The sequence below is a fragment of the Oncorhynchus kisutch genome, linkage group LG3, assembly GCF_002021735.2.
Source record: "Oncorhynchus kisutch isolate 150728-3 linkage group LG3, Okis_V2, whole genome shotgun sequence".
In the NCBI taxonomy this organism is placed as follows: Eukaryota; Metazoa; Chordata; class Actinopteri; order Salmoniformes; family Salmonidae; genus Oncorhynchus; species Oncorhynchus kisutch.
Genome location: NC_034176.2, coordinates 66487462 through 66514053, shown reverse-complemented (window position 1 = coordinate 66514053; position 26592 = coordinate 66487462). Strand labels below are relative to the sequence as shown.

Genomic DNA, 26592 nt, shown 5'->3' with positions numbered 1-26592 from the left:
AGCTAGCTCCAGTCGAACAACTGACTCGAGAAATAAGCTCATCAACTGCGCCTGCAGCAGACGTGATACCCTCCGTCATGGCATTGAAACGCCTGCTCAACAGGCATTCTCTCTTTACTGTGTCGCCACCATGCTCGATGCAATGTACAAGGGCCGATACTTCGATGCAGACAAGAAACAGGGTTTACTTGAAATATTACATACACATCTGGACAAGATGGAAATGGACACAGCGATAGTGCGCACCGTGGAAGAGAGGCCATGGACAGACAGAGCTGAAACTTCACTGCTTGACATGTATGATGAAATCCTGGAAGAGAATGAAACAACTAAACAAATGAACAACGAAACAGCACAGCAAGTAAATGAAATAAATAGGTTTTGATTATGTTTTACTGGTAATGGGGACATACGTAAATGCCAACAAAATAACTTTTTGGTCAGTGTGTGTGTGTGTGTGTGTGCGCGCGTGCAACCTTTACTTAACTAGGTCCGTTAAAGAACAATTTCTTATTTACAATGACGGCCTACCCCAGCCAAACCCGGAAGACGCTGGGCCAATTGTGCGCCGCCCTATGGGACTCCCAATCACGGCCGGATGTGATACAGCCTGGATTCGAACCAGGGACTGTAGCGATATCTCTTGCACTGAGATGCAGTGCCTTAAACCGCTGTGTCTTTGTGCATGTTAAGCATTCTAGTACAGTTAAAAAGTTAAAAGTCCGCAAAAATGTTTAATATCGGTTTCATTTATTTTTAAGGAAACTATAGGATATCGGTAATAGGCAAAAAATGTCATGTATGTGCATCGCTAGTAGCAATACACAGAGCCACTACAAAAGATACAGGCATCCTTCCTAACTCAGTTTCTGGAGAGTAAGGAAACCACTCAGGCATTTCACTGTGAGGCCAATGGTGACATTAAAATAGTTCAAGTTCAATGGCTGTGATTGGTGAAAACTGAGGATGGATCAACAACATTTTAGTTACTCTACAATACTAACCTAAATGAGAGTGAAAAGAAAGAAAGAAGCCTGTACAGAATACAAATATTCCAAAACGTGTTTACAATAAGGCAATAAAGTAAAACTGCAAACAACGTGGCAAAGAAATTAACTTCATGTCCTGAATACAAAGCGTTTGGGGAAAATCCAACACGACACATCATGGAGTATCACTCTATATATTTTCAAGCATGGTGGTGGCTGAATCATGTTATAGGTACGCTGGTCATCGGCAATGACTAGGGAGTTATTTAGGATAAAAAGAAAGGGAATAGAGCTAAGCACAGGCAAAATCCTAGAGGAAATCCTGGTTCAGTCTGCTTCCCAATAGACACTGGGAGACAAATTCACACAAGACCAAATTTACACTGGAGTTTTCTTACCAACACTACCTTGAATGTTCTTGAGTGGCCTAGTCACAGACTTGAGAATCTATGGCAAGACTTGAAAATGGCTGTCTAGCAAAGATCAACAACCAATTTGACAGAGTTCGAAGAATTTTTAACAAAATAATGTGCAAATATTGTACAATCCAAAAGCTCTTTAAGACTCCCAGCTGTAAGTGCTGCCAAAGGTGATTATTACATGTATTGACTCAGTGTCACACCCTGACCTTAGAGATCCTTTTAATTCTCTATTTTGGTTAGGTCAGGGTGTGACTAGGGTGGGTAGTCTAGTTTTTTCATTTCTATGTTGGCCTGGTATGGTTCCCAATCAGAGGCAGCTGTCTCTCGTTGTCTCTGATTGGGGATCATATTTAGGCAGCCTTTTCCCACAGTTTTTTTGTGGGATCTTGTTTTTGTGTAGCTGCCTGTGAGCAGCCCAGAACGTCACGTTTCGTTTTCGAATGTATTGTTTATGGTGAGTTTCATATTTATTATACATGTGGAACTCTAAGTACGCTGCGCATTGGTCCATTCATTCAGACGATCGTGACACTCAGGGATGTGAAATTTTGCTAAAAAAATTGAAAAACATTTTCACTTTGTCATTGTGTGTATTTAATAGGTTTTTGATTCAGGCTGGAACACAACAAAACGTGGAATAAGTCAAAGGATATGAATACTTTCGGAAGGCATTGTATTAGACAGAAAAGGGTTGAGAAGAGAAAGATGTTGCCACTTATTGCAATTCAACTCTGAGTGCAATCTTTATCCCTAATTGCAGTATTCTAGAGTATTACATTTTTGTAACCCTTTGTTATTGCAGCAATTATGCCTTTGGCAAGCGGCCTTGCTTGCTGAAGCGTGATTGCATGATGATTACACAACCACTATTTCTCTGAAGATTAGCAACTGCCAAAAAGCTAATCAAGCTTGGGGAACATGGTCTTTGAGGACAATATTACGTGTTCCTTGCAGCGTATCATCTCTTGAATGGAAACTGTCCACATACAAAAATAATGGGGGGGAGCAAGGTTTTAGATTTGATTTAGTTAAGCCTAAGGTTCTCTGTCATACCTCGGTAAACATGAACATCATCTTCTGACTATTCTAATTATTCCCTAAGTAAGCCAGAGTGAGCCAATTAAACTTATCAGTAACCACGTTTCCATCCACAGTTTTTATGCGAGTAAAGGCATACCGTGTATATTTTAAAAATCACAACAGCTGTGATGGAAACTGGATGTCTCGTTACAAGTTTATAAATGACTACAGATCATGCGTTTGTTCGACAGGTGGGATATTTGTGTCTAAAATTAATTATGCATGAAATGGCGGTAGAAATGCCATTATGCGCAAATATTGATATAATAACCATCATATTGAAGTAAACTTGGTGTCACGAGATGATGGTATGTGGTCCTCCCACTACGACTTGGGAAACCATGCAGTTTATTAGACTGCTAATGAACTTCACAGCGTGGTGAAAGGGCACAGTGATGAGTTTGATGCTCCTTTCCAATAAATATTGAGGGTCTTATTCTGGTAACATGATGATCGATGCTTGAGAAAAAAATATTCTAGCTCTTATTCTTAATCATCTCATCATGCAGACTTGCCTACTCGCATTGTAGACCATCTGCGAGACCAGAGTAGGCACATTTACTATTTATCGCACCAGTTTGTGACAAAACGATCACAAGAGTTGAAAATGCACTGGAAACACATTGAACTAGGGATGCGCGACATAGTCAGTGAACATATCGGAATCGGACGATATTAGCTAACAATGCCAACATCGGTATAGGCAAATGTCTTGTTTAACGGCGATGTTAAAAACCGATGTCAAAGCTGCCGTGCATACCTATATAACGTAGGTACATGACGTAATGACGCCACGTAAAAACGTTGCGTTACTCGTGCAACACAGCATCCCTAACCTAGCCCAAAATGTCTGCTGTGTGGATCGAGCAGTGAACAAGTCGAGCAGTCATTTGAAAGAGTAAGAAAACTTCAGCGAGACAACTCAAAGCCGAAATCCATTAAAGCCAAGATAATGGAATTCACTGTCCTCGACAATCAACCGTTCTCCGTCGTGGGTGAAGTTGGCTTTCGCCGACTGGTCGAACACCGGTACACACTACCAAGTGCGCTATTTTTCAGATGTTGCCCTACCGGAATAAGACAGTAATAGCGTCACTGCTATTAGCTTCACAACATACAAACTATGGAACGCTGTTTGGGTCTTTGCGTGTCAAAAAAGATACAGTAGCAATGTCAAAGATGTACAAATAAAGTCTGCAAACAAGCAAACACTGGCCACGAACAGAGTTGGTAATAAAGCATCATTTGTTTGACCGCAACTTCTGGGGTAGCTAGCGTTAGCTTGGTACCTAGCTAGCACTAATTACAACCAGCCTGAAAACAATGACCATTTTAATTATTCTTAGCAAGGATTTAGGAATCCTTGTGAGTAAGTATTAGCTAGGTTGCCACTTGTTGTTCGCCTATTGATATTGAACTTCAGTTCATGAAAACAAATACCTAGCCAGCTACTTAACCCTGTTGCCCAAAGCTAACGTTATAAGCAGCCAGCTAGCTTTATCTGTCTGAGGCTCGACTGGACCGGGTAATGTGTTGTGAAGCTAGCCACAATAAGGATTAGGCACAAGTGGAATTTGCGGTTTGCCTTAAAAATAAAAGTATGTCATTGACAGTGATGCAAATGAATGCAAACAGAATTATGCCATACTTTTATTTTGAAGGCTAACCCCAAAGTCCACTATTGTGGCCAATCCTTATTGTGGCTAGCTTCACATAGATGGGTCTGACCACCAATAATCAAATAAGAACGGTCTTATAAATTAGGGTTATTTTAGATTAGCTAGTTAGCTAGCTAACTATAGCTATTGAAACGGATTATGTTGTTATTTGACACGTGACGTAGTGTTATCTTTTGACGTGTATCTTTTTTAACACGTAAAGACCCAAACGGCGTTCCATTTAAATCCTGGTTGAAAATGAAACGCTTGAACAAATGATCATCATAACAGCACGGCAAGTAAGTGAAAGAAATAGGTTTTTATTATGTTTGACTGGTAATGGGAACATACGTAAATCCCAATAAAATAACTTTTTGGTCAGTGTGTGTGTGTAACCTTTATTTAACTAGGCAAGTCAGACATTCTTATTTACAATGACGGCCTACCCCAGCCAAACCTGAGCGACGCTGGGCCAATTATGCGCCGCACTATGGGACTCCCAATCACAGCCGGATGTGATAGAGCCTGGATTCGAACGAGAGGCTGTAGTGACGCCTCTTGCACTGAGATGCAGTGCCTTAGACCGCTGCGTCCATGTGTGTGTTTGAACTATTTAACTGTATTAGAATGCAGCTAAAACTAGAAAAGGCAGCTAAAATTTGAAATATCGGTTATAGGTATCTGTTGTTTTAGCAAGGAAAATATTAGATATCGGTATAGGGCAAAAATGTCATATCGGTGCCTCACTACATTGAACTTTAGATTTTTATTTGGTACATGAAAACTTAAATCCACAGATTTTTATCTGCAACAAGTATGTTTGGTGGAAACACACCACTGGCGGGAAAATGTGCACATTTTCTTCATCCAGAGTTTTGAATATTTGCATGAAATATTCCAATTGGATGGAAATCTAGCTAGTGCACAGCAAATGAGTGGGGCTCACTGTAATAGGATCTTAGCAGACATGTTAAAAAGTCTGAAAAACAGGGCCTCCCAGGTGGCGCAGTGGTCTAGGGCACTGCATCGCAGTGTGAGCTGTGCCACCAGAGACTCTGGGTTCGCGCCAAGGCTCTGTCGCAGCCAGCCGAGACCGGGTGGTCCGTGGTGCGACGCACAATTGGCCTAGCGTCGTCCGGGTTAGGGAGGGTTTGGCCGGTAGTGACTCCTGGGGCGGGCCGGGCGCAGTGCGCGCTAACCAGGTCGCCAGGTGCACAGTGTTTCCTCCGACACATTGGTGTGGCTGGCGTCCGGGTTGGATGCGCGCTGTGTTAAGAAGCTTGGTTTTTAGCTGCAACAAGTATGTTTGGTGGAAACACACCACTGGTGGGAAAATGTGCAAATTTTCTTCATCCAGATTTTTGAATATTTGCATTAAATATTCCAATTGGATGGAAATCTAGCTAGTGCACAGGAAATGAGTGGTGCTATTATGACATCACTGTAATAGGATCTTAGCAGATGCATGGCTTTCGACCTTCGTCTCTCCCAAAGACCGTACGGGAGTTGTAGCGATGAGACAAGATAGTAACTACTAACAATTGGATACCACGTAATTGGGGAGAAAAGGAACATTTTAAAAAGTCTGAAAAACAGGAGAAAAGGAGGTTCTAAAAAGAAGCAGTGTGGCTTGGCAGGGTCATGTTTTCTGGAGGACGCATGGCTCTCGACCATCGCTTTTCCCGAGTCCGTAGGCGCGTTGCAGCGATGGGACAAGACTGTAACGACCAATTGGATATCATGAAAATTGGAAGAAACGGGGTAAAAAAATAAAAAATAATTTATAATATATATACAGTGCCTTGCGAAAGTATTCGGCCCCCTTGAACTTTGCGACCTTTTGCCACATTTCAGGCTTCAAACATAAAGATATAAAACTGTATTTTTTGTGAAGAATCAACAACAAGTGGGACACAATCATGAAGTGGAACGACATTTATTGGATATTTCAAACTTTTTTAACAAATCAAAAACGGAAAAATTGGGCGTGCAAAATTATTCAGCCCCCTTAAGTTAATACTTTGTAGCGCCACCTTTCGATTACAGCTAAGTCGCTTGGGGTATGTCTCTATCAGTTTTGCACATCGAGAGACTGAAATTCTTTCCCATTCCTCCTTGGAAAACAGCTCGAGCTCAGTGAGGTTGGATGGAGAGCATTTGTGAGCAGCAGTTTTCAGTTCTTTCCACAGATTCTCGATTGGATTCAGGTCTGGACTTTGAAATGGCCATTCTAACACCTGGATATGTTTATTTTTGAACCATTCCATTGTAGATTTTGCTTTATGTTTTGGATCATTGTCTTGTTGGAAGACAAATCTCCGTCCCAGTCTCAGGTCTTTTGCAGACTCCATCAGGTTTTCTTCCAGAATGGTCCTGTATTTGGCTCCATCCATCTTCCCATCACTTTTAACCATCTTCCCTGTCCCTGCTGAAGAAAAGCAGGCCCAAACATGATGCTGCCACCACCATGTTTGACAGTGGGGATGGTGTGTTCAGGGTGATGAGCTGTGTTGCTTTTACGCCAAACATAACGTTTTGCATTGTTGCCAAAAAGTTCAATTTTGGTTTCATCTGACCAGAGCACCTTCTTCCACATGTTTGGTGTGTCTCCCAGGTGGCTTGTGGCAAACTTTAAACAACACTTTTTATGGATATCTTTAAGAAATGGCTTTCTTCTTGGCACTCTTCCATAAAGGCCAGATTTGTGCAATATACGACTGATTGTTGTCCTATGGACAGAGTCTCCCACCTCAGCTGTAGATCTCTGCAGTTCATCCAGAGTGATCATGGGCCTCTTGGCTGCATCTCTGATCAGTCTTCTCCTTGTATGAGCTGAAAGTTTAGAGGGACGGCCAGGTCTTGGTAGATTTGCAGTGGTCTGATACTCCTTCCATTTCAATATTATCGCTTGCACAGTGCTCCTTGGGATATCTTTTTGTATCCAAATCCGGCTTTAAACTTCTTCACAACAGTATCTCGGAACTGCCTGGTGTGTTCCTTGTTCTTCATGATGCTCTCTGCGCCTTTAACGGACCTCTGAGACTATCACAGTGCAGGTGCATTTATACGGAGACTTGATTACACACAGGTGGATTGTATTTATCATCATTAGTCATTTAGGTCAACATTGGATCATTCAGAGATCCTCACTGAACTTCTGGAGAGAGTTTGCTGCACTGAAAGTAAAGGGGCTGAATAATTTTGCACGCCCAATTTTTCAGTTTTTGATTTGTTAAAAAAGTTTGAAATATCCAATAAATGTCGTTCCACTTCATGATTGTGTCCCACTTGTTGTTGATTCTTCACAAAAAAATACAGTTTTATATCTTTATGTTTGAAGCCTGAAATGTGGCAAAAGGTCGCAAAGTTCAAGGGGGCCGAATACTTTTGCAAGGCACTGTATATATATATTATTTATTTTTAAACACAGAGATATATTAAAGGTGACACAAAGAGTATGGCCTTTACAGCAGAGCACAATGACAGAAGTTCAACGTTTAGATTTCTGATTCTGAAATTGTGCAAATAAATGAATATATCAGTGCGGTAAATGCAGTTATTCTGACTTAATCTAAATTCCACCTTTGAATGTCCACCTTTATTATTGACAAGAAAAATCTAGATGGATTTTTGGTCTGGAGAAACCTTTCCATTGCATTAAAAATCACATCTGAGAAATGGCTACAACATCGTCGTCCTTGGAACCACACAGTGCTGCTTCTCTAAAAGGAAACAGATCTCAAGATTTCCATTTGATAGAGATGAGAAGTGTTGCTCCAGTGAAGTCTGATTTGAATTACAGTCTGTTCAGCAGAGGATAAGAGAGATGACAGCATCTGAGAATGATGAGGTGGGAGTGGAGATGAGCCCGCTGGGATCTGAGAGCTTCACACAAACACACCACATCACATCACATGACCGGACAGACACACCTTGGCCTTGTTTTCCCTTGTGTTACATGTGAGCTCTGCTGCAGGCATGGGGAGGATCCTGAGGATGTGAGGCTGGAACGTGACTAACACATTCTCCAAACGTATACGCACACACACCACACACACACAGACAAAGAGTAGAGTGGAGAATGATATCCATTAACAACGTTCAAAAGCACAACTCCAGCCCGCCAACGTTACCAAACCCACAACAACACACTGGCGCACACCCACACACCACAGATCAACGCAAAAGCAAATAATCAAATTGGATGCGGGAAGCGTTTCCCTGGTAACTATCGTAATTGTGTCTGTGTGCACAAGGACTTTGTCGTTCCAGAAATAATTGCTGGACTTACCGAAGATTTCTCCAGTGTAAATGTGGGAGGGGTCGTAGGGCGCCTCCACTCCTGAGATCTCTACCTTGAGGTCTGGAGAGAACAGGCTGGTGTCCCTCTTCATCCGCAAATTGAAATGTCTGCAAGAGAGGAACATGAAAATACATTACTACACTACCCAGACCCCGTTTAGTGCCTCCAACATTCCTGCTCATGGTTAAGTAAAGATCTATGCAGCCAGAATGACAGGAGAAAGATTAGGGCAAGTAACAACGCCAAACCCAGTGTCTCCCAACACTGACAGACTACTTGGCTGTAAGACATTTCATTTCACATAGGCACAGGAAATGAAAATAAAAGGTTAAATAAATAGACATATAGGGCCTTCATCAACTTCTCTCGGTGGAGACAATAGAAAGTGGTTGTTAATTGAGAAACATCTTAAATGGATGGGCAAATTCTTTAGATAGTTCAGCAGCACAAGTCTATTGTTCAGGAAGAATATTTCCCATAAAGTCCTGATGACTCAGATGCCTGGACTGGGACCTTCAGAGAATCACACCAGTCTCTTATCAAAACACAGGTCAAGTAAATCATTACTCCATATTTTTAAACGAGGCAAGCCAGTTAAGAACAAATTCTTATTTACAATGACGGCCTACAACGGCCGAACCCGGATGAGCTGGGCCAATTGTGTGCAGCCCTATGGGCCTACCAATCACGGCCGGTTGTGATATAGCCATAGGGTTTGATTAGAGTAGAAAGGTAGCCAAAGTCCTGCACAGACTGTAGGATTTTAGCCGTTTTATGCCACCATTTTGCTTTCCCAGACTAAATCTCCATGTCGTGGGCAAATTCTTAGGTTGTAAATTATTGTCGGACGTCTTGGCTCGTTCAGTGTGACAGGGTCTAGGTCTGCCGATTAAGTACCACTGCGTGCGGTCATAGCAGGCCCCCAGTGCCCGGTCTGGAGACTGAAGTCACTGAGCTATGAGGAGGCTAGCGCCATCATGCCATAGACATTAAGGTTGACTCGAGCAGGATGAAAATGGACTACCGACCATGACTACCGACTGGCCAGTTACGGCCACTTTCAACATTATCCTTAGCAATGTTTGGGTGCCATTCAGCCCCCTGGTGCATTTCAAATACTTCCCGCTTCATGCGCCATCAGGGGTTTTCCATATGAATATGTGGATGATGTCATCAGCACGATCTACTGGTTTTCATGTTTATGGGTCGTAGGCTCCAACAAAGTTCTCACAGTGGCAGAAATGTAGCATTTATCGTATATTGTGGCTGGTGTTACGGTCAGCCACACAATAATATGAGTATTTTGAATAGTCAGATTAATATACGTTTGACTTAAACGTTTACAATTTTCCTAATATCTTGTTTACATGAAATAGGAATAAAAAAAATCTAAAATAAATAAATATAAGGCTACTTGATGGGATTTTGATAAATGCACAAAATCCACAATCAAAATAAACATTCTCTCTCAGCGACCACGTTATTTTGGGGAAGTTTAAGACATATGAAGTTTGTATGTGAAAACTATTTCTATGACGCATACTTACATTTTTACCAAGCTCACTTCGAGGCTTGTGCTGCTGGTGCTGGCACATGTGCAGATCAAATACACAGCTGCAGGCTGACAACCTCGCAAGCCAATCGCAGAATGTGACGACAGAACTGAAGCAAATCATAAAATCTGTCCAGGTTGATTTTTAAATATTTTTTACATCGCACATACAGTGTGGGAAGGCCTTAAGTGATAGACATTATTACTCTGTTTCAACAACCATTATTCAGGATGAGTCATGAATCATAATATTAATATCCTGGCTCTTAATCCATGTGAATAGGATATGAAATGGAACAGACTCGTAGGTTACATCTGTGTGAGTCCATAAAGATGAGGCTATTGACTGTGTTAGCAAATGAAGTGAATGAATACAGGACTGTATTTGAGCTCCCCAGTGTCGCAGCGGTCTAAGGCACTGCATCTCAGTGCTAGAGGCGTCACTACAGACACCCTGGTTCGAATCCAGGCTGTATCACAATTAGGATTGCACTTTTGGGGAATATTCAGAGGTGGAAACTTATCATGGGAATTAACAGGAATTAACATAAATATATGCAAATTAATATGAAAACCATTTAAAATGTCCAGTTGTAGCCAAAAGTTTTGAGAATGACACAAATATAAATTTTCAAAGTCTGCTGCCTCAGTTTGTATGATGGCAATTTGCATATACTCCAGAATGCTATGAAGAGTGATCAGATGAATTACAATTAATTGCAAAGTCCCTCTTTGCCATGCAAATTATCTGAATCCCCCAAAAACATTTCCACTGATTTTCAGCCCTGCCACAAAAGGACCAGCTGACATCATGTCAGTGATTCTCTCGTTAACACAGGTGAGAGTGTTGATGAGGACAAGGCTGGAGATCACTCTGTCATGCTGATTGAGTTTGAATAACAGACTGGAAGCTTCAAAAGGAGGGTGGTGCTTGGAATCATTGTTCTTCCTCTGTCAACCATGGTTACCTGCAAGGAAACACGTGCCGTCATCATTGCTTTGCACAAAAATGGCTTCACAAGCAAGAATATTGCTGCCAGTAAGATTGCACCTAAATCAACCATTTATCGGATCATCAAGAACTTCAAGGAGAGCGGTTCAATTGTTGTGAAGAAGGCTTCAGGGTGCCCAAGAAAGTCCAGCAAGCGCCAGGACCATCTCCTAAAGTTGATTCAGCTGCGGGATCGGGGCACCACCAGTACAGTTTTGCTTCCAAAACATCCTCAGACACAAAAAATCCGCCATGTTGTGGAGTCAATAGAAGTCAGAAATAGCATTATAAATATTCACTTACCTTTGATGATCTTCATCAGAATGTACTCCCAGGAATCCCAGTTCCACAAAAAAATTGTTGTTTTGTTTGATAAAGTCCTTCATTTATGTCCAAATACCTCCTTTTTGTTTGCACCTTTATTTTCACAAATCCAAATTCACGACGCAGGCCAGGCGAAAAGTCAAAAAATTCAATTACAGTTTGTAGAAACATGTCAAACGATGTATAGAATCAATCTTTAGAATGATTTTAACATAAATCTTCAATAATGTTTCAACTGGAGAATTCCTTTGTCTTTAGAAATGCAATGGAACGCAGCTACCTCTCAAGGGAGCGCGCCTGAATGAGCTCATGGCACTCTGGCAGACCTCTTACTCAATCAGCTCTCATTCTCTCGTCCTTCACCGTAGAAGCCTCAAACAAGGTTCTAAAGACTGTTGACATCTAGTGGAAGCCTTAGGAAGTGCAATCGGACCAAATTTACACTATCTTGGATAGGCAAAGAGTTGAAAAACTACAAACCTCAGATTTCCCACTTCCTGGATGGATTTCTTTCTCAGGTTTTTGCCTGCCATATGAGTTATGTTATACTCACAGACACCATTCAAACAGTTTTAGAAACTTCAGAGTGTTTTCTATCCAAATCTACCAATAATAGGCATATCTTAGCTTCTGGGCCTGAGTAGCAGGCAGTTTACCTTGGGCACCTTATTCACCCAAGCTACTCAATACTGTCCCCCAGCCATAAGAAATTAAAGTCCCATGGAAAATGTCTGGAAATTTATCGGAAAGTTTCCGACCCTTTGCAACCCTAATCACAACCGGCCATGATTGTAGTCTTATAGGGCGGCGCACAATGGACCCAGCGTCGTCCGGGTTTGGCCAGTGTAGGCCGTCATTGTAAATAAGAAATTGTTCTTAATGGACTTGCCTAGCTAAGGTTACACATTGTATTTCCCAAGAATGACATGGGGAACAACATTTGGGAAAATCTCACATATTCGACAACATGCATCTTTAGTGAATAAAAGTAACCCATTGAGACTGCAACGATTGGACAGTGAAAATGTATCTTGTCATATTTCTCTTTTTGGATTTGTAAACACTGAGAACAAGACAAATAAAAATAAACAACTACTGACCATTTCCCCTCAGTATATCCTGAACTAAGAAGGAACAGCGGGCCATCTCAGGTTAATCACAGCTACAGCACTTCACAACAACGGCCCTCCTAATTTGCTTTGTTGATAACAGAGGGAGGCCCAGGCCCTCTCACTGGGTAACAAATGGCAGCTGTAATTGACGTGGGCATCCCTGCCCAGAGCAGCTCTCTGATTAAGACTCCCCTCCGGGCTGATGGGGTGTTAGTGGACACATGGTTGGTTACACAACTAACCCAGTCAGGAGAGGATGACATGATTCACAGACAACGCTGGCAACAATAAGAGTGAAAGGGAAGAAAGATTGCATATGTATATAAAACTGAAATAGCATATCTTGTGACTACTGTCTAGGCCTGTCAAAGAAAATGTATTGACAAATCTGTTGACATTCACACAGTCAATTTGACCATGAAGGCCTGATTCACACAGTCTCCTCTGAACAGTTGATGTTGAGATGCGTCTGTTACTTGACATCTGAAGTATTTATTTGGGCTGCGATTTCTGAGGCTGGTAACTCTAATGAACGTATCCTCTGCAACAGAGGTAACTCTGGGTCTTCCTTTCCTGTGGCGGTCCTCATGAGAGCCAATTTCATCATAGCGCTTGATGGTTTTTGCGACTGCACGAAGAAACGTTCAAGTCTCTTGATCTCTTGAAATCTCACTTTTTCGTAATGACTGACCTTCATGTCTTCAAGTAATGATGGACTGTTATTTCTCTTGGCTTATTTGAGCTGTTCTTGCATTAATATGGACTTGGTCTTTTACCAATTAGGGCTCTCTTCTGTTGGGGCTCTCTTCTGTTGTGTCACAACACAACTGGCTCAAACGCTTTAAGAAGGAAAGAAATTCCACAAATTAACTTTTGAAATGCATTCCAGGTGACTACCTCATGAAGCTGGTTGAGAGAATACCAAGAGTCTGCAAAGTGGTGATCAAGGCAAAGGGTGGCTAATTTGAAGAATCTCAAATATATTTTGATTTGTTTACCACTTTTTTGGTTACTAAATAATTCCATATTTGTTATTTCATAGTTTGTCTTCACTATTATTCTACAATGTAGAAAATGGTAAAAAATTAAGAAAAACCCTTGAATGAATAGGTGTGTCCAAACCTTTGACTGGTAGTGCATATGGGTGATTTATAAAGCCAGGCACATAACAGTTATGCTATTGATTATAGACCTAATTAAATTGGGGTTTTCCAATCCTCACTCTTCTTCGATAATCAAGGGCTGTTTTCTCATCTCCTAAATCCGCCGCTGCCTCCGCCGCATTGTTCTCAACACCAATATAAGTTTAACTTTGCTATTATGCACATAGCAACACGGTCTAGGAAAAGGCATCAATTCCACAGCATGCTGAAGTTTCAGAACAGCGGTCAGCAACTGGTGGGAGATGGGAGCAACATGGGAGAACGTGCATGTGTTATAAAATAATTGTATTTTTATTAGTATTGCACCATTGTCCTTAACCATATACAATTTGTCTTAGAGTAAAGGACTGTTCCATCCCCACGGCCTCCACAATGGATTAATCCACTCAGACAGGCGCAAATCAGACAGGCGTCTTGTACACCATGAAAAAATAAATACGTTTTTGCAACTGTTGGACTAAAGAAATCTTGGCCGGCCAACAGCCTATCGATCAAACAATCGAGAAGTCGACTAAATGGAGTCAGCCTTACTGCAAGAAGATGCAGCCTGCCTTATGATAGTGGTACTTGAGACCACCATAACAACAGAATGTATGGGGGAAAAGAGTTAAACACATGTACGTCTATAAAGTGCTGTCAGATGGAGCAGCCTGAAGTTGCTTTCATTTCCTTTCAGTCCAGCACTTAGAACACTACTTGACTAGACCAATAACTACCATCAACACAGAGTTCAGCCTAACTGACGTTGTGCCAAAAACGCTCTCTCAAACACACATTGACAGACAATATACAGTCCAAAATGAGACGGCGATGTTCGACAGGTGAAACGGTCGGCCCTCTCTGTTTGAGACCCTTCAGAGAGCAAAGCATTATGCTAATGTCTGTTATGGAGTGACTCAGCCAGCCATTAGACAGACAGCCACCTCCACCACCAGGGAGAACACACTCAATTACCACACAACACTTAACTTTGGCACACCAACCAGAGACACACTCCACAGTGCAATCAAACAAGCAGTGGCACAAGGACAGGTGTATTTAATTTCCACCCCTTCTCTAATCTATTCAGGAGAGAAAGCACTGGCGGGTTGACCGCAGAGCGTCGACTATATGTGACACTTCTGCAATCTGTACCACTGTAGGTACTATATTCTATAGGATGATTTTCTTCAGCACTGTGCACCACTGGTAGAACATGCCCTACAGTACAGCCAAGTATTGGTCTCAAGATTCCCTACTCAGCACACACACAAACAGACAGCAGACGGATGGCCACCAGAGCATGGCTGCACCAAATTGGCCAGATTTTTGGACATTTGTTTTCTAAAATGTGAAGCAGTATTTTTAGAGTGGTAATGACGGCAAAGAGGACAGCTGTGTGTGTAGTGAGCCTTTACTGCCAGCCTCAGCAACCAGACAGAGCACACAGGCATACTGAATACTGGGAGAGAAGGGGTGGGGGCTGCAGAGCGGTGGGGCGAGAGGAGGAGGGGGTGAGAGATGAGTCAACCCTCTACTTCCAGGAAAGATTTAACATACTCCCATGGGTTAGGGCTGTTCCCCTCAAAATCGTGCATAGGCCATGGATCTGCATCTATGGCCACAGAATGCTGTAGCAGGTCTGTGCATGAACTGACAATGCCTGTTAGAACATCTCAAATAAAGGGCCAGGGAAAACAGCTAGGCTATATCTACAGTTATACTGAAGCATTCTGCTGGTAAAAGACAGACTATCAGTGTTACATTGTGGAGCAGGAAAATGGATCTGTTTCTATCTGACAGGCAGGCATTGGAGATACTGATAGAGATGTGATGAAGTGCAGTGAATGACTGAAATTACCCCATTTCTATATTTAAAGTTGTTTGCTTTCCCGAGGACTACATTATCAACACAGTAATACACCTTCTTGAGCTCAGTCTGACTCTCAGACTGGGCAGCATCCCCATTGTGTCAGTCAGTCAGTGCCAGTGCTCAGTAGAACCACAGGGTATAGACTACCCTCCCTCCCTCCATCCATCATCACACACACTGTACAGCAGGCTCCCAGTCAGTTACTGGAACCAAAACAATATAATTATGATGTACTCAGGACATTCAACTATAACAATCCCACTAAATGAATGCATCCTCATGCCTTCTGTCTCTAAGAAACAGAAATTATTATACAATGTAATTATGCCCGTAGGAGTATTATCATGCACCTTGCCCCCAGAATAAAAAAAATCTAAAAATCAACCCTTTTTACCCTTGTGTTAGGGAATGAAAGGAGGAGAGAACAAGATGATCCCAGTAATGTCCCTATAATGTCAGGTGAAGTAAATCACCACACTGGAGGAACGCTTTTAGGGACTGAACAGATCCACACATTACACAACTCCTTCCTCACCTGAGCAGTATCGCTGGCTGGCGTATGTGCGTGCCAGGCTGGGGGATGGTCTACCGTGAGGCAACCAGGGACAGGTGGTCACTCCGCCTCTACTGACACCCAGCAGGTTTGGCACCCAGCAGGTCACACTGCATGTAACTTTCCAGCACAGCAGCTTGTGATGAGAGAGTGTATGGTGAGCAAGTGTTTGTGTTACTATCTCTCCTGGCTTAACTTTTGGGCTAGCAGGATACACTCTGGTTAAATTCTGCTCTGATCCTCCCGGCTGTCGATAGAGAATGGCTCCAATGGATCCTGTTGCCGTGGAAAAACAGTGTCCCCTCCCCTTCCTGTGCTTTGTGAAGATCTTGGACATCAAGGTCCTCTGAGTTCATCAAAGTCCCACCAACCAGCCTCCCTGTTTCTCCCACCTAAACGGTCTGTGGACGGGTAGATCAGCCTGTCTCTCTGACCTCTAGCAGCCACTTTCTCATTAAACCCTCTTTAGGAGGTTAGCCAAACACAAGGCCTTTCTCTCCACAAGTGTATCACAAGCAACCTGACCAACTGCAATATTAATAACATCTCCTTTCATGTTCGCTCTACCTACACCTCCTCTCTGCGTGTCAGTGAGTTACAGTACATCCCCTCCTTCCTCCAGTCTCAGACAGACTTGCTAGAAGTGTGAGTAGAGATGGGTGCAGGTAAATACTATAGTCCTGGTACACCAACAAAAACAACAGCTCTATCTAGGCTGCTTCCTTTCTGAAACTCAGGTCCCGGGGGATGTTGGTGTGAAATGATCTGTCAGTGGTTGCGCTCCATTTCTCTCGGCTTCAGTGAGCCACAGTAATCAGATGCTGCCTGAAACAGGGATAGAGAGTGTAATGAAATAACTGTTATGAAAGTTACAGATGAGTAGGGCTGGCACAAACGTATAACTGACGGTTATGGATGACTATCGTCATGAAAATAACAGTCGTATCCGCAGAAAGAAAATAGATGTTAATTTTTGGGGGAAGAACAGTTGACTGAAAAACGGGATTGGCGGGCATACGTGCGGTTTAGTCTGTTCCTGCGGTAACATGGACTCACTGTGGAACGCTTTCGACACCTTATAGTCCATGCCCCGAAGAATTGAGGCTGTTCTAAGGGCAAAGGGGGGTGCAACTCAATATTAGGTAGGTGTTCCTAACGTTTTGTACACTCAGGCTATTCATGGATTCCACAGCAGATCAGACGTTGTAAAGCTGAGGTGAGAGAGAATCCTACAGAGAATTTGAGTTAAAAGCAGTATTGTGTATTCACACGCCTGTGTGGCTAAATGAAACACTACTCAACTCCAGAATCATTTGAACCACTCCAATCCTTCTACAGGTCCCAGTAGAGATTTGTTTATCCCAGTCTCCATGTGGATGTGGGGGGACAGAATAGGGTCTTTAATCGCACAGCAGGCTCCAAGTTAGGGTTCACCGGATGACCGGAAAACAAACAGAACACAGAATAGAGCAAAATATCAACAGGACATGTGTAGACCAAAGCCGAGACTCTGATCCCTGCCAATGGCAACAACAGTGTAGGCTGTGACTGTTACTTCAAACATGCTTCCAGAGAGGTTTCAGCAGTTAGAATAATTCCTGAAGCTCACCATATCGAGCTGAGACGCTTAGTCAGTACCAGTCCCTTTCAGCTCCACTTCTCTGAGATGACAGACACATTGGACAAACATGGAGTCTCTGTGTTTAACCATCGCCTTTGAGAGAAACGCTAACCAAAGACGTTATCGTGAAATACTACACATCAGTGGGCAAAAACATGAATCGGGCACAGAGAGGGAATGTGAGTGAGGGAGTGGTAGATATGGAGAGCGAAATTGAGAGAGACCTTGCTGCAGGGACACCCTTAACCAGTAGAAATGTCATTTTGAACTTGTGAAAGTTGTTTAAAAAGGCAGAGGTGAGTGAAGGAGGGGATGATACAATGCAGAACAGATGAAACAGAGGCGGGGGGGGCGATCGTATGGCGGAGTACACAAGCACAACAGAAGAGAAGAAGAGGGAAAGAGGAATCAGGCCACAATCTGTCTGGAACAGAGATGGGAACATAAAAACAAATTACTGATGCATTTGTTTCAAGCCTGATGTTCATGATGTTATGAGTTCAAGCGCGGCAAGATGATAAACCTCTATAAAAACTCATTAACAGGAGTCTGCAGGGCAGCTGTGAAGGATCTGACTTCTGACAGGAAATTATCTTCTCTCAATTCAAGATAGCATTAATTCCTCTAATATACTCCCAACGTCCCAAACGCACCTCAATGAAACATCAAACACCCAAATGTCTGTGGGTTGATCATATTATTTAGAGCTCAGAGCTCCATAGCCACTCAGCTCACACTTTAAACATCCTGATTAATTGCAACCCGAACACTGGAGACGGCTTACTGCTCCCCAGCCCATCAGAGTGCAGTGTGCTCCCATATCAAATATAGCCATTCTTCCCTTGTCACTGAATGGAATACATCTCTGTATTATTCATAGACAGAGTTTGTGTAATCCGGAGCTCTGGAGAACAATCTGTATATCTCAGTCAGAAGGGAACAGAACGTGCTTAAAGTTTCATTATGAAGAACCTGAGCAGATACAGCATTTGAATATAGAATAAAAACAAGCGACCCGTCATCTCCTCCATAAAAATGTCTGGCGCTAGCACCACATCTCAAAGTAAATTCTAACACCTCAGCTTTTGTCAGCACTCCAGGAGTATAGAGGTGATGTGACCGGCAAGTCTTTATATAATGGAAATAGTGCTCAAAGTAATGCTAAAATAATGCTGACACCATCTGCCTCTTACAGAAAGTGAAAACTAGGTGTATTAGAGACTTCCAAATAGTCCCTAATGAGTTTATACATTATTCAAATACATTCCTACTTCTCCAGGGGAAACAAGTAGACCTAAAAACTGACGGTTCATTCACTGCTCAGGTAAACAGAAAACTACATTTATGACCATTTCCAGTACCAAGACTCCAGAGATTGAGAGGGTTGATCATATAGTTGCATCATGTAAACACCGGTGCTTCTCTCAACACGACAGGCTAACAGCCCCATTCTCTCAAAACCCCAACAAAAACCTTCTCGCTCCAACCATGGTACTTGTCTCTACATTCCCAGTGGAGTCTTATCAGCACATTAACTAAAATGGGACTAAGAAGGAAACAGGCACTTGACAGTCAAGTCTAATTATACAGCCCTACTCCATGGGACAGATCTGGGTCACTGCAGTTCATCAACATTGCATCTCACACATGGTGTCTGATGGCTATCCAAGGCTGTGTTCAGGCTATAGGCTATAGGCTACTGGTGATAGATCAAGCTGATAAATCAGATTAGGATCTACTTGGTCAAAAATTTCAGGCTGACCGTTATTATAACGTGGCACACATCCGGCCAATAGCAAAATACTAGGCCATTGCCAGGAATTAGCCTATTTATTTACTTGCATAATCCTCAAAATCAGATTGATCAGGGAAGCGAGAATGATTTAAAAAAATGTATACAGTAAACTGAGCCTAAAGGCATGCTTGTATAAACACTGTAGGAGAACAGCAGATCAACTCTACAGATCAAACCACTGCTGACTACTGTTCACCGTCAAAATGTCAGAGTGGGTGTGCTGTGTCTAATAAAGACTAGTTACACTGTATAACCTACTACAACAGAGAAGAACATTAAACACTATGAACAATGAAAAGCGGGATTCATCTAAAAATATATATTTCCCTCAAATATCTCACTCCTTGCTTTGATCCCCAGCCAGCCAACTACCGCAGGTTGAGCATGGCTGATTTAAAACCAAATCAAATATGCAGCAGTACAGGCCGTGTGTCATTTCAAACCACACATTATTCAGAGCAGAGGAAGGTAAAGTACTGCGGGAGAGGGCTGAGGTTCCCGACAGGGATCATTGTGTCACGGGTCTGCATTTTTCATGATGCAAGCGGGAGCGGGCTTGGGGATGAACATTTTTTTTTTGTCCTCAGATTATTTGAAAACGGTCGACTCTCTGCTTTGTATCCGTTAGCCTACCTATTGTATTAAAAGCACCTCTGTCGCATTATTCAAACACAATCTCAGAATAGCCTATCTCTTCTCTCCTAGATGGGCATCCAAGCACCTACAATATTTGGTCTCAATGAAATAGAGTAGACTGCCTATGAATGGGAAGAGAATCAAGGGCCAGTTATCTTTCAAAGAAAGATATATATGATTAGGCTATAGTTTCACTACAGTGTCTGTATAAAAATATTGATAATGGAAATAAGTGGAGGAAGCTCAACCAACGTGAGTTGAAGAGCAAATCTTCACGCTCCTATAAAATCTTCACGCTCCTATAAAATCCTCACGCTCCTATAAAATCTTCACGCTCCTATAAAATCCTCACGCTCCTATAAAATCCTCACGCTCCTATAAAATCTTCACGCTCCTATAAAATCCTCACACTCCTATAAAATCCTCACGCTCCTATAAAAAAGGTAGGCTACATCTTCTATGCAAAACGTAGCTCAAGAGAAAGTGCACGTGTCAGCTATCATCACTCTTGCTGCTTTAGGTTCAGTAGCCATATGTGTGCGATCAGGTGCACGTGTAGTCTTAATTAAATAGAGTAGGCTGTAGCACATCCATGGGCGGAGAGGCACGGGGCACTTCTCTTTCCAAGGAAATTAACTTCTGAAATCGAATTATGCTATAGTTTACTACACTGCCTCAAAATAAATATTGATCACCCATATTGGTCTCGGTCTGAAAATTGTCCGCCCCTAAAAGTTAGGCTATTACACCTATTATGTTGCGGGTCAATTTGACCCATGTCCACTATTTATCCATGGAATTAAATTACTTTTCCTCATCTAGGGTCATGAACCTAACTACAAAATGTGGACACACTGATGTGTTGTGGAATGTCATTGTAGATTTTGTATACAAACATGATGTTGTGGGTCATTTTCACCCAGAGGCTTTCATCTATAGAGATATTTGCACAGGTCCAAAATAAACAAGTGTTTTTGAGTGGCGCAGCGGTCTAAGGCACTGCATCTCAGTGCTAGACGTGTCACTACAGACCCTGGTTCGATTCCAGGCTGTATCACAACCGTTCGGTATTGGGAGTCCTATAGGGCGGTGCACAATTGTCCCAGTGTCGTCCGGGTTAGGCCCTCATTGTAAATTAGAATTGGTTCCTAACTGACTTGCCTAGTTAAATTTTAAAAAGTACAATATTTTGTTTTGACTGGTTCTGGTTGCACTTTTATAGTTAAGTTTGGGTGAAAAGGAGATTTCCCAAGCTTCTCCTTCTCAGCGCGAGAGCAGCAGACCTCTGCTTGTTTGTGAGAAAGGAAATATGTTTAACAACTGGTTCTTAAATATAGAGTTTTGAAATGAAATGATATTGTATTTCTTCTTTCTGAAAGGTCTGACAAGACAAAATATAGTTGGGCTGTTTTTACTTGATTCTTTGTCTTGAGTGTGTTTAAACGGTGCGGGTCAATCTGACCCATACCACACTGGATGTCATTTTTCCCCCAGCAAAGCACAAGGGTAAATGTAGCTTAAGAGAAAGTGCAAGTGTCCGCTCTCTCCAACTAAGTCTAGCCTATTGGCTGATATAGCCCAGTAATATAGATAGCCTAATATAATGGAGAATGTGAGACTCTGGAAATGTTACTTATTTCGTAGGTTATTTTTGGGCATAATGATATTGCCTATAGGGCGCAAAATTGCTGGGATCATGGCGGGCAAGCGATCTGCGCCAAATAGCCTACACCTAAAATAACATTGCAGGACTGCGGTTGGGTGGGAGTCGGACAGAAAACCAGCGGGAGGGGGTGGGTACAGGTATGAAAAGCTGCGGGTGCTGGCGAGATGAAGAAATCAGTCCCACCCAGACCTCTATACTGAGGGTCCCACCCTGTGATAAGACTGGACTCCAAACTCACTTCACTGAACAGGCTAATCACTACACTGAAGGATTCCCATAGGGATAACAATAACACCTGTCTCTCAAGCGTGGTATAAGTAAAGGCTGTATGAGCGTACAGTGTGTTTGTTGCATTCCCTCCTCATGCTCCTGCTCTCTAAGCATGCTGTCAAATTCTGAAAAGGGTGACCTAGCACCACATGAGCTGCATATGACCCAGTCACCACCCAGAAGACTGAGTTGTTCTGTTCACTATAGGCTCATTCCCAACAATCCTAGAGACATTCTGTTAGTCAGACATGACTCTCACATGGGCCGCTGCACTCCAGCCCACACAAAATGAGCCACTTACTGATTGCGTCACTGAAGTGGCTGTCTATATATCTACAGAGAGGAACATACATTTCTGTGTATCTTTGATTCACTACAACCAATTTGTAATCCACACTGTACTCAAAACAGTTGACAAAGCAAGGTACCGGATCATTTCCTTCCAAATGCAGAAGGGTTTGATTTCATTGGCCATGATGTGTTTACAGACCCCTGACACCTTCCCATAATCCCCCTGCAATGCAGCCTCACTAATCCTCCATTATCTGTTCATCACACCCCCCCCCCCTCCTTGAGTCTGACATGAGCACTGACATTTGGGGACACAGCCACTGATGCAACACACACCTTGTTATTCCTGTTACGAACACTGACCAAACTGTCACCCTACTTCCTGCTGTGTGTGCCCATCTGTCCTACACAATCTCCCTGGCTGGCAGTTCTCCTTTAAAGCTGAAGTGGCGGGCCATCCACCCTGTCACAATGATTGGAGATCAGGCAGGAACACTTGACAGCCTGGTGGGGTCAGCCTCAACATCTAGCCTGAGCCTCTCATCTAATTGTGTGATGATTAGGCTTCATGTGGACTGAAATGCCTCAAAACTAGCTTCTCATTGTCTGCCTAGTTTCTGCTATGACTGACTCAGTTGAAGCCAACGGAATCCCTTAGAATCCACCATATACATATTCTCCCACCTGCCCACGGTTTTCAGTAAGTCAGTCAGCCCTGTGGTGGGCCTCTCCAACCTGCCCCGTCTGTCACAGAAGACCAGCTGAAATATGTGAGGGGAGCCTGGATAGGAGAGGTAATTCTTCCTGAGCTTCTCAGAGACTTAGCACACTATTAATATCACCCACAGCCCAGGATTTTATGTGAGAGTTTGTGTAGAGAGAGTCAGGGTGGGAAGGGCTGAGAGAGGGAGAGAGAGAGAGAAATGAGAGAGAGAGTGAGAGAAAGAGAGATCCACAGAGCGTGTGAGAGAGAGAGAGAGAGAGAGAGAAGGAGAGCACCTGTGTATCCACCCAGCAGCCCTCCAGAGATAAGCGGAGGTTAGGTTTACTGCTTGTTATTCCCCCTGGCACGCCCAGACGCTTTCATCCAGAACGATTTACAGGAGAAATTAGAGTTATGCGCCTTGCTCAATGGCACATTGGCAGATGTTTTCACCTATTCGGCCCGGGGATTTGAAACAGCGACCTTTCGGTTACTGGCCCAACGCTCTAAGACACAAGGTCTTGATATGGGGCTGAAACATTAGGCCTAGATCCTGTCCTACATAAAGCTTTCTGGCATATCAACATTATCAATGCTACTAGGAATGTGCTTACTGAAATCAGTTAGGAGTGTCCATGCAGTGGCATTGCATCTAGAAATGTTTTCTTGGTAACACAAAAAGAGCACGAATATGAGATGAATTGATAAGGTTATCTGGTGGGACAGTGTGTGTGTGTGTGTGTGTGTGTGTGTGTGTATGTGTGTAAGTACGCTTTCAATGGCACTGGAGAGAGCGGGAAGCTGTGCTAGTCAAGTGGGTAATGTTGATTAGGGCACACTGTAGCAAAAACATTTGCAATGAAAAACAAAACCCTGGGCCTCCCGAGTGGCGCAGTGGTCTATGGCACTGTATTGCAGTGCTAGCTGTGCCACTAGAGATCCTGGTTCGAGTCCAGGCTCTGTCAACTGCGATGGGAGACCCATGTGGCAGCGCACAATTGGCCCAGCATCATCCGGGTTAGGGGAGGGTTTGGCCGGCAGGGATGTTCTAGTCCCATTGCACACTAGCGACTCCTGTGGCTGGCCAGGCGTAATGCACGCTGTCACGGACGCCAGGTGTACAGTGTTTCCTCTGACACATTGCTGGCTTCCGGGGTTAAGCAGGCATTGTGGCAAGAAGCAGTGCGGCTTGGCCTTGGCTGTGTTTCGGAGGACGCACGGCTCTCGACCTTCGCCTGTCCCGAATCCGTACGGGAGTTGCAGCGATGAGACAAGACTACCTACCAATTGGATACCACAAAATTGGAGAAAAAGGGGTAAATAAAAGACATAATAATATATATCAATAAATAACCCTGGTACTGGTAGACCCAAAAAAGGGATTTAATAGCGGGTCAGTCTATATTGTGCTCATAAACCAACTATTTTTACTACCTGTACTACAGACTACAGTTGAGCCAACTTGAGGGAGTGGATATCTATCTAGCAGATTAAATTAAACTATTTTCTAATTGCAAGTCATGAATGGTTTCAGTGCACACAGCTCAAAGTGTATGAGCTCAAACACAAGGGAAATAAACACACTTTTGGGAGAAAAATATATCTCTGGGGTCAAATACAAGGGGTGAAATGTATCTAGTTTAGGGTGATTTGAGAAGATGTATCATTCAGTAACATTCAAAGCAGTCAGTAATTAAACACCCACATCCCAAATCCCCATGGACGATAAACACACTAAAAACTAACCCAAATCAAACCATTGTCCGTTCATATGTGGGAACAGGGCACAGCACAGAGGAGTGGCAAACACCAAACACAGACCCACCAGTACTGAGGTGTTTAGGACTGGGAACCACTTCATGAAGGGCTTTCTTCCCCAGGTGTTTTCATTACCAAAGGGGGCACAGCCATAGCTGGCCCAGCCATGCCAATCATGGACTCCACCACCTGGATGATGCCTGACTTGGCAGCGGTGAAGGACTCTCCTAACCAGTTCCCATTGGTCACTGGGATGCTGTATTTCAGCTCCCTCTGCCTCATGAAGGGGATGTTGATACAGTTGACAGCCGCTACAGCAAAGAAGGGGCCAAACCGTCTCATGACGACTGGAAGGTGTTTGGCTAGAGTCCCAGGGCTGTGACGACAGCTCCTATGCTTGCGCTGACATATGCGGCAGACAGCTGATTATTAATGGGCACAATAACAAATCAATATGGCCTCTTCATTTGAGCCATTTCCTCATAACTAGACAGACCTTTTTGCCAGGCATCGACCACAGTTCTTTCACAAGGATGAACACGGCAAGCTGGATAAAATATCTTTAGTATTACTGTAGAGGGTTTTACAGGGAAGCCTTACCTGAACAGAAGTAAGAATTGAAACTACTATGATGATAGTTGTCAGTGCAATGTTGATGACTCAGTTCACACAGTGTTAAAACCTGGTGTGAAATGTTATTAAAAAAACTAAAAGTGAACATCTCTACATAGTGCAGGATAGTAGCATGAGCTCCAACACCACCACGGTCTCCCTCCACACCATCGTTCCCATGACTCCCAGGTCTCATGGATCACTGGCCTTTAGACAAACTGCACTGATAAAGAGCAGATGCAATTACACTGTTCAGATTTATCCTTTTGAACTTGGAGTCATCGATGGAGCACAGGCAGGTGGGATCAGACACCCATAAACTCTAGGAGTGTGTGATCAAACCAGGGATAAGTGCTGGGCTGCTGGGTACCAGAGACCCAATCCAACACACGGCCAGCCAGCCTGCCCTCAGCTGCTGCCAACTGGGATTACCTCAGACTGCAACTCCATAAGAGAGAGGCTGTCTGCACCCTGCAGCCTCCCAGGGATGTGTGAGAGAGAGGGTGGGAGGGAGGGAAGGAGAGACCATGATAGTGTGTGTAGAGGGCATAGTGTAGATATGTAGAAGACAGGGGGGAAAAAGCAAGAGAAAGACACATTCAATTGACCCATGATAATAATCTCTCCACCCCAGTGAAAGTGAGGATCTGAGTTGTGAAAGCTGGTCTCAACCCTCTTGGTGAAACATACGGTGGAGTTTTCTGCACCCCTCTCAATGTTCCGCAGAGCTAGTTTTACAGGTAGTGAAGATGCACTACAAAGCCCGTCTTGTAGAAACATCAGTAGCAACTGTCAACAACAGATGGGATGTCATCTAAGTTCAGAAACTTTTTGCATGTAGAGCAACACCGGATAATGAAAGCGCTTATTTACAAAGGCTTGCCAAATTTGTGCATTTTCAAACTCTCAAAAGTATAGGCTTACAATTTTGTTGATTAAAGAATAAAAACATTAGCTTGTGATTTATCCTCTTAAAAATAATATTGCTTACATTTACAAACAGCAGGGCTGTCCTTTGGACAAGTAGGACACATTTTTTTACTTGTCTGAAAGTTTAAGAGAAAAATAAAATATGGTCGGTAACACAATTTTTACATCATTATATGATGCAAGGAACCAATTTATCAAAAATACATTATCATTACTATATAGAATCAGACAAATATATTTTAGGCTAGGATACACTCTGCCTATTGTCTTCTTTCTCAAAATGTCTCAAAACACAACACTGCCCCTTTAAG

The 26592-nt window shown here is 43.0% G+C and overlaps 1 protein-coding gene and 1 pseudogene across 1 annotated transcript in view; both read right to left on the bottom strand.

The window, feature by feature from the left end:
* The window catches only part of LOC109887842 (disintegrin and metalloproteinase domain-containing protein 10-like), a 112145-nt gene that overhangs the window by 33172 nt on the left and 52381 nt on the right, over positions 1-26592 (bottom strand). Inside the window, exon 3 of the mRNA XM_031811347.1 lies at positions 8441-8559. Within this exon, the coding sequence (XP_031667207.1) occupies positions 8441-8559 (119 nt within the window). The remainder of the gene's footprint in view (positions 1-8440; positions 8560-26592) is intronic.
* On the bottom strand, positions 24622-25547 carry LOC116361147 (sideroflexin-3 pseudogene; annotated as a pseudogene).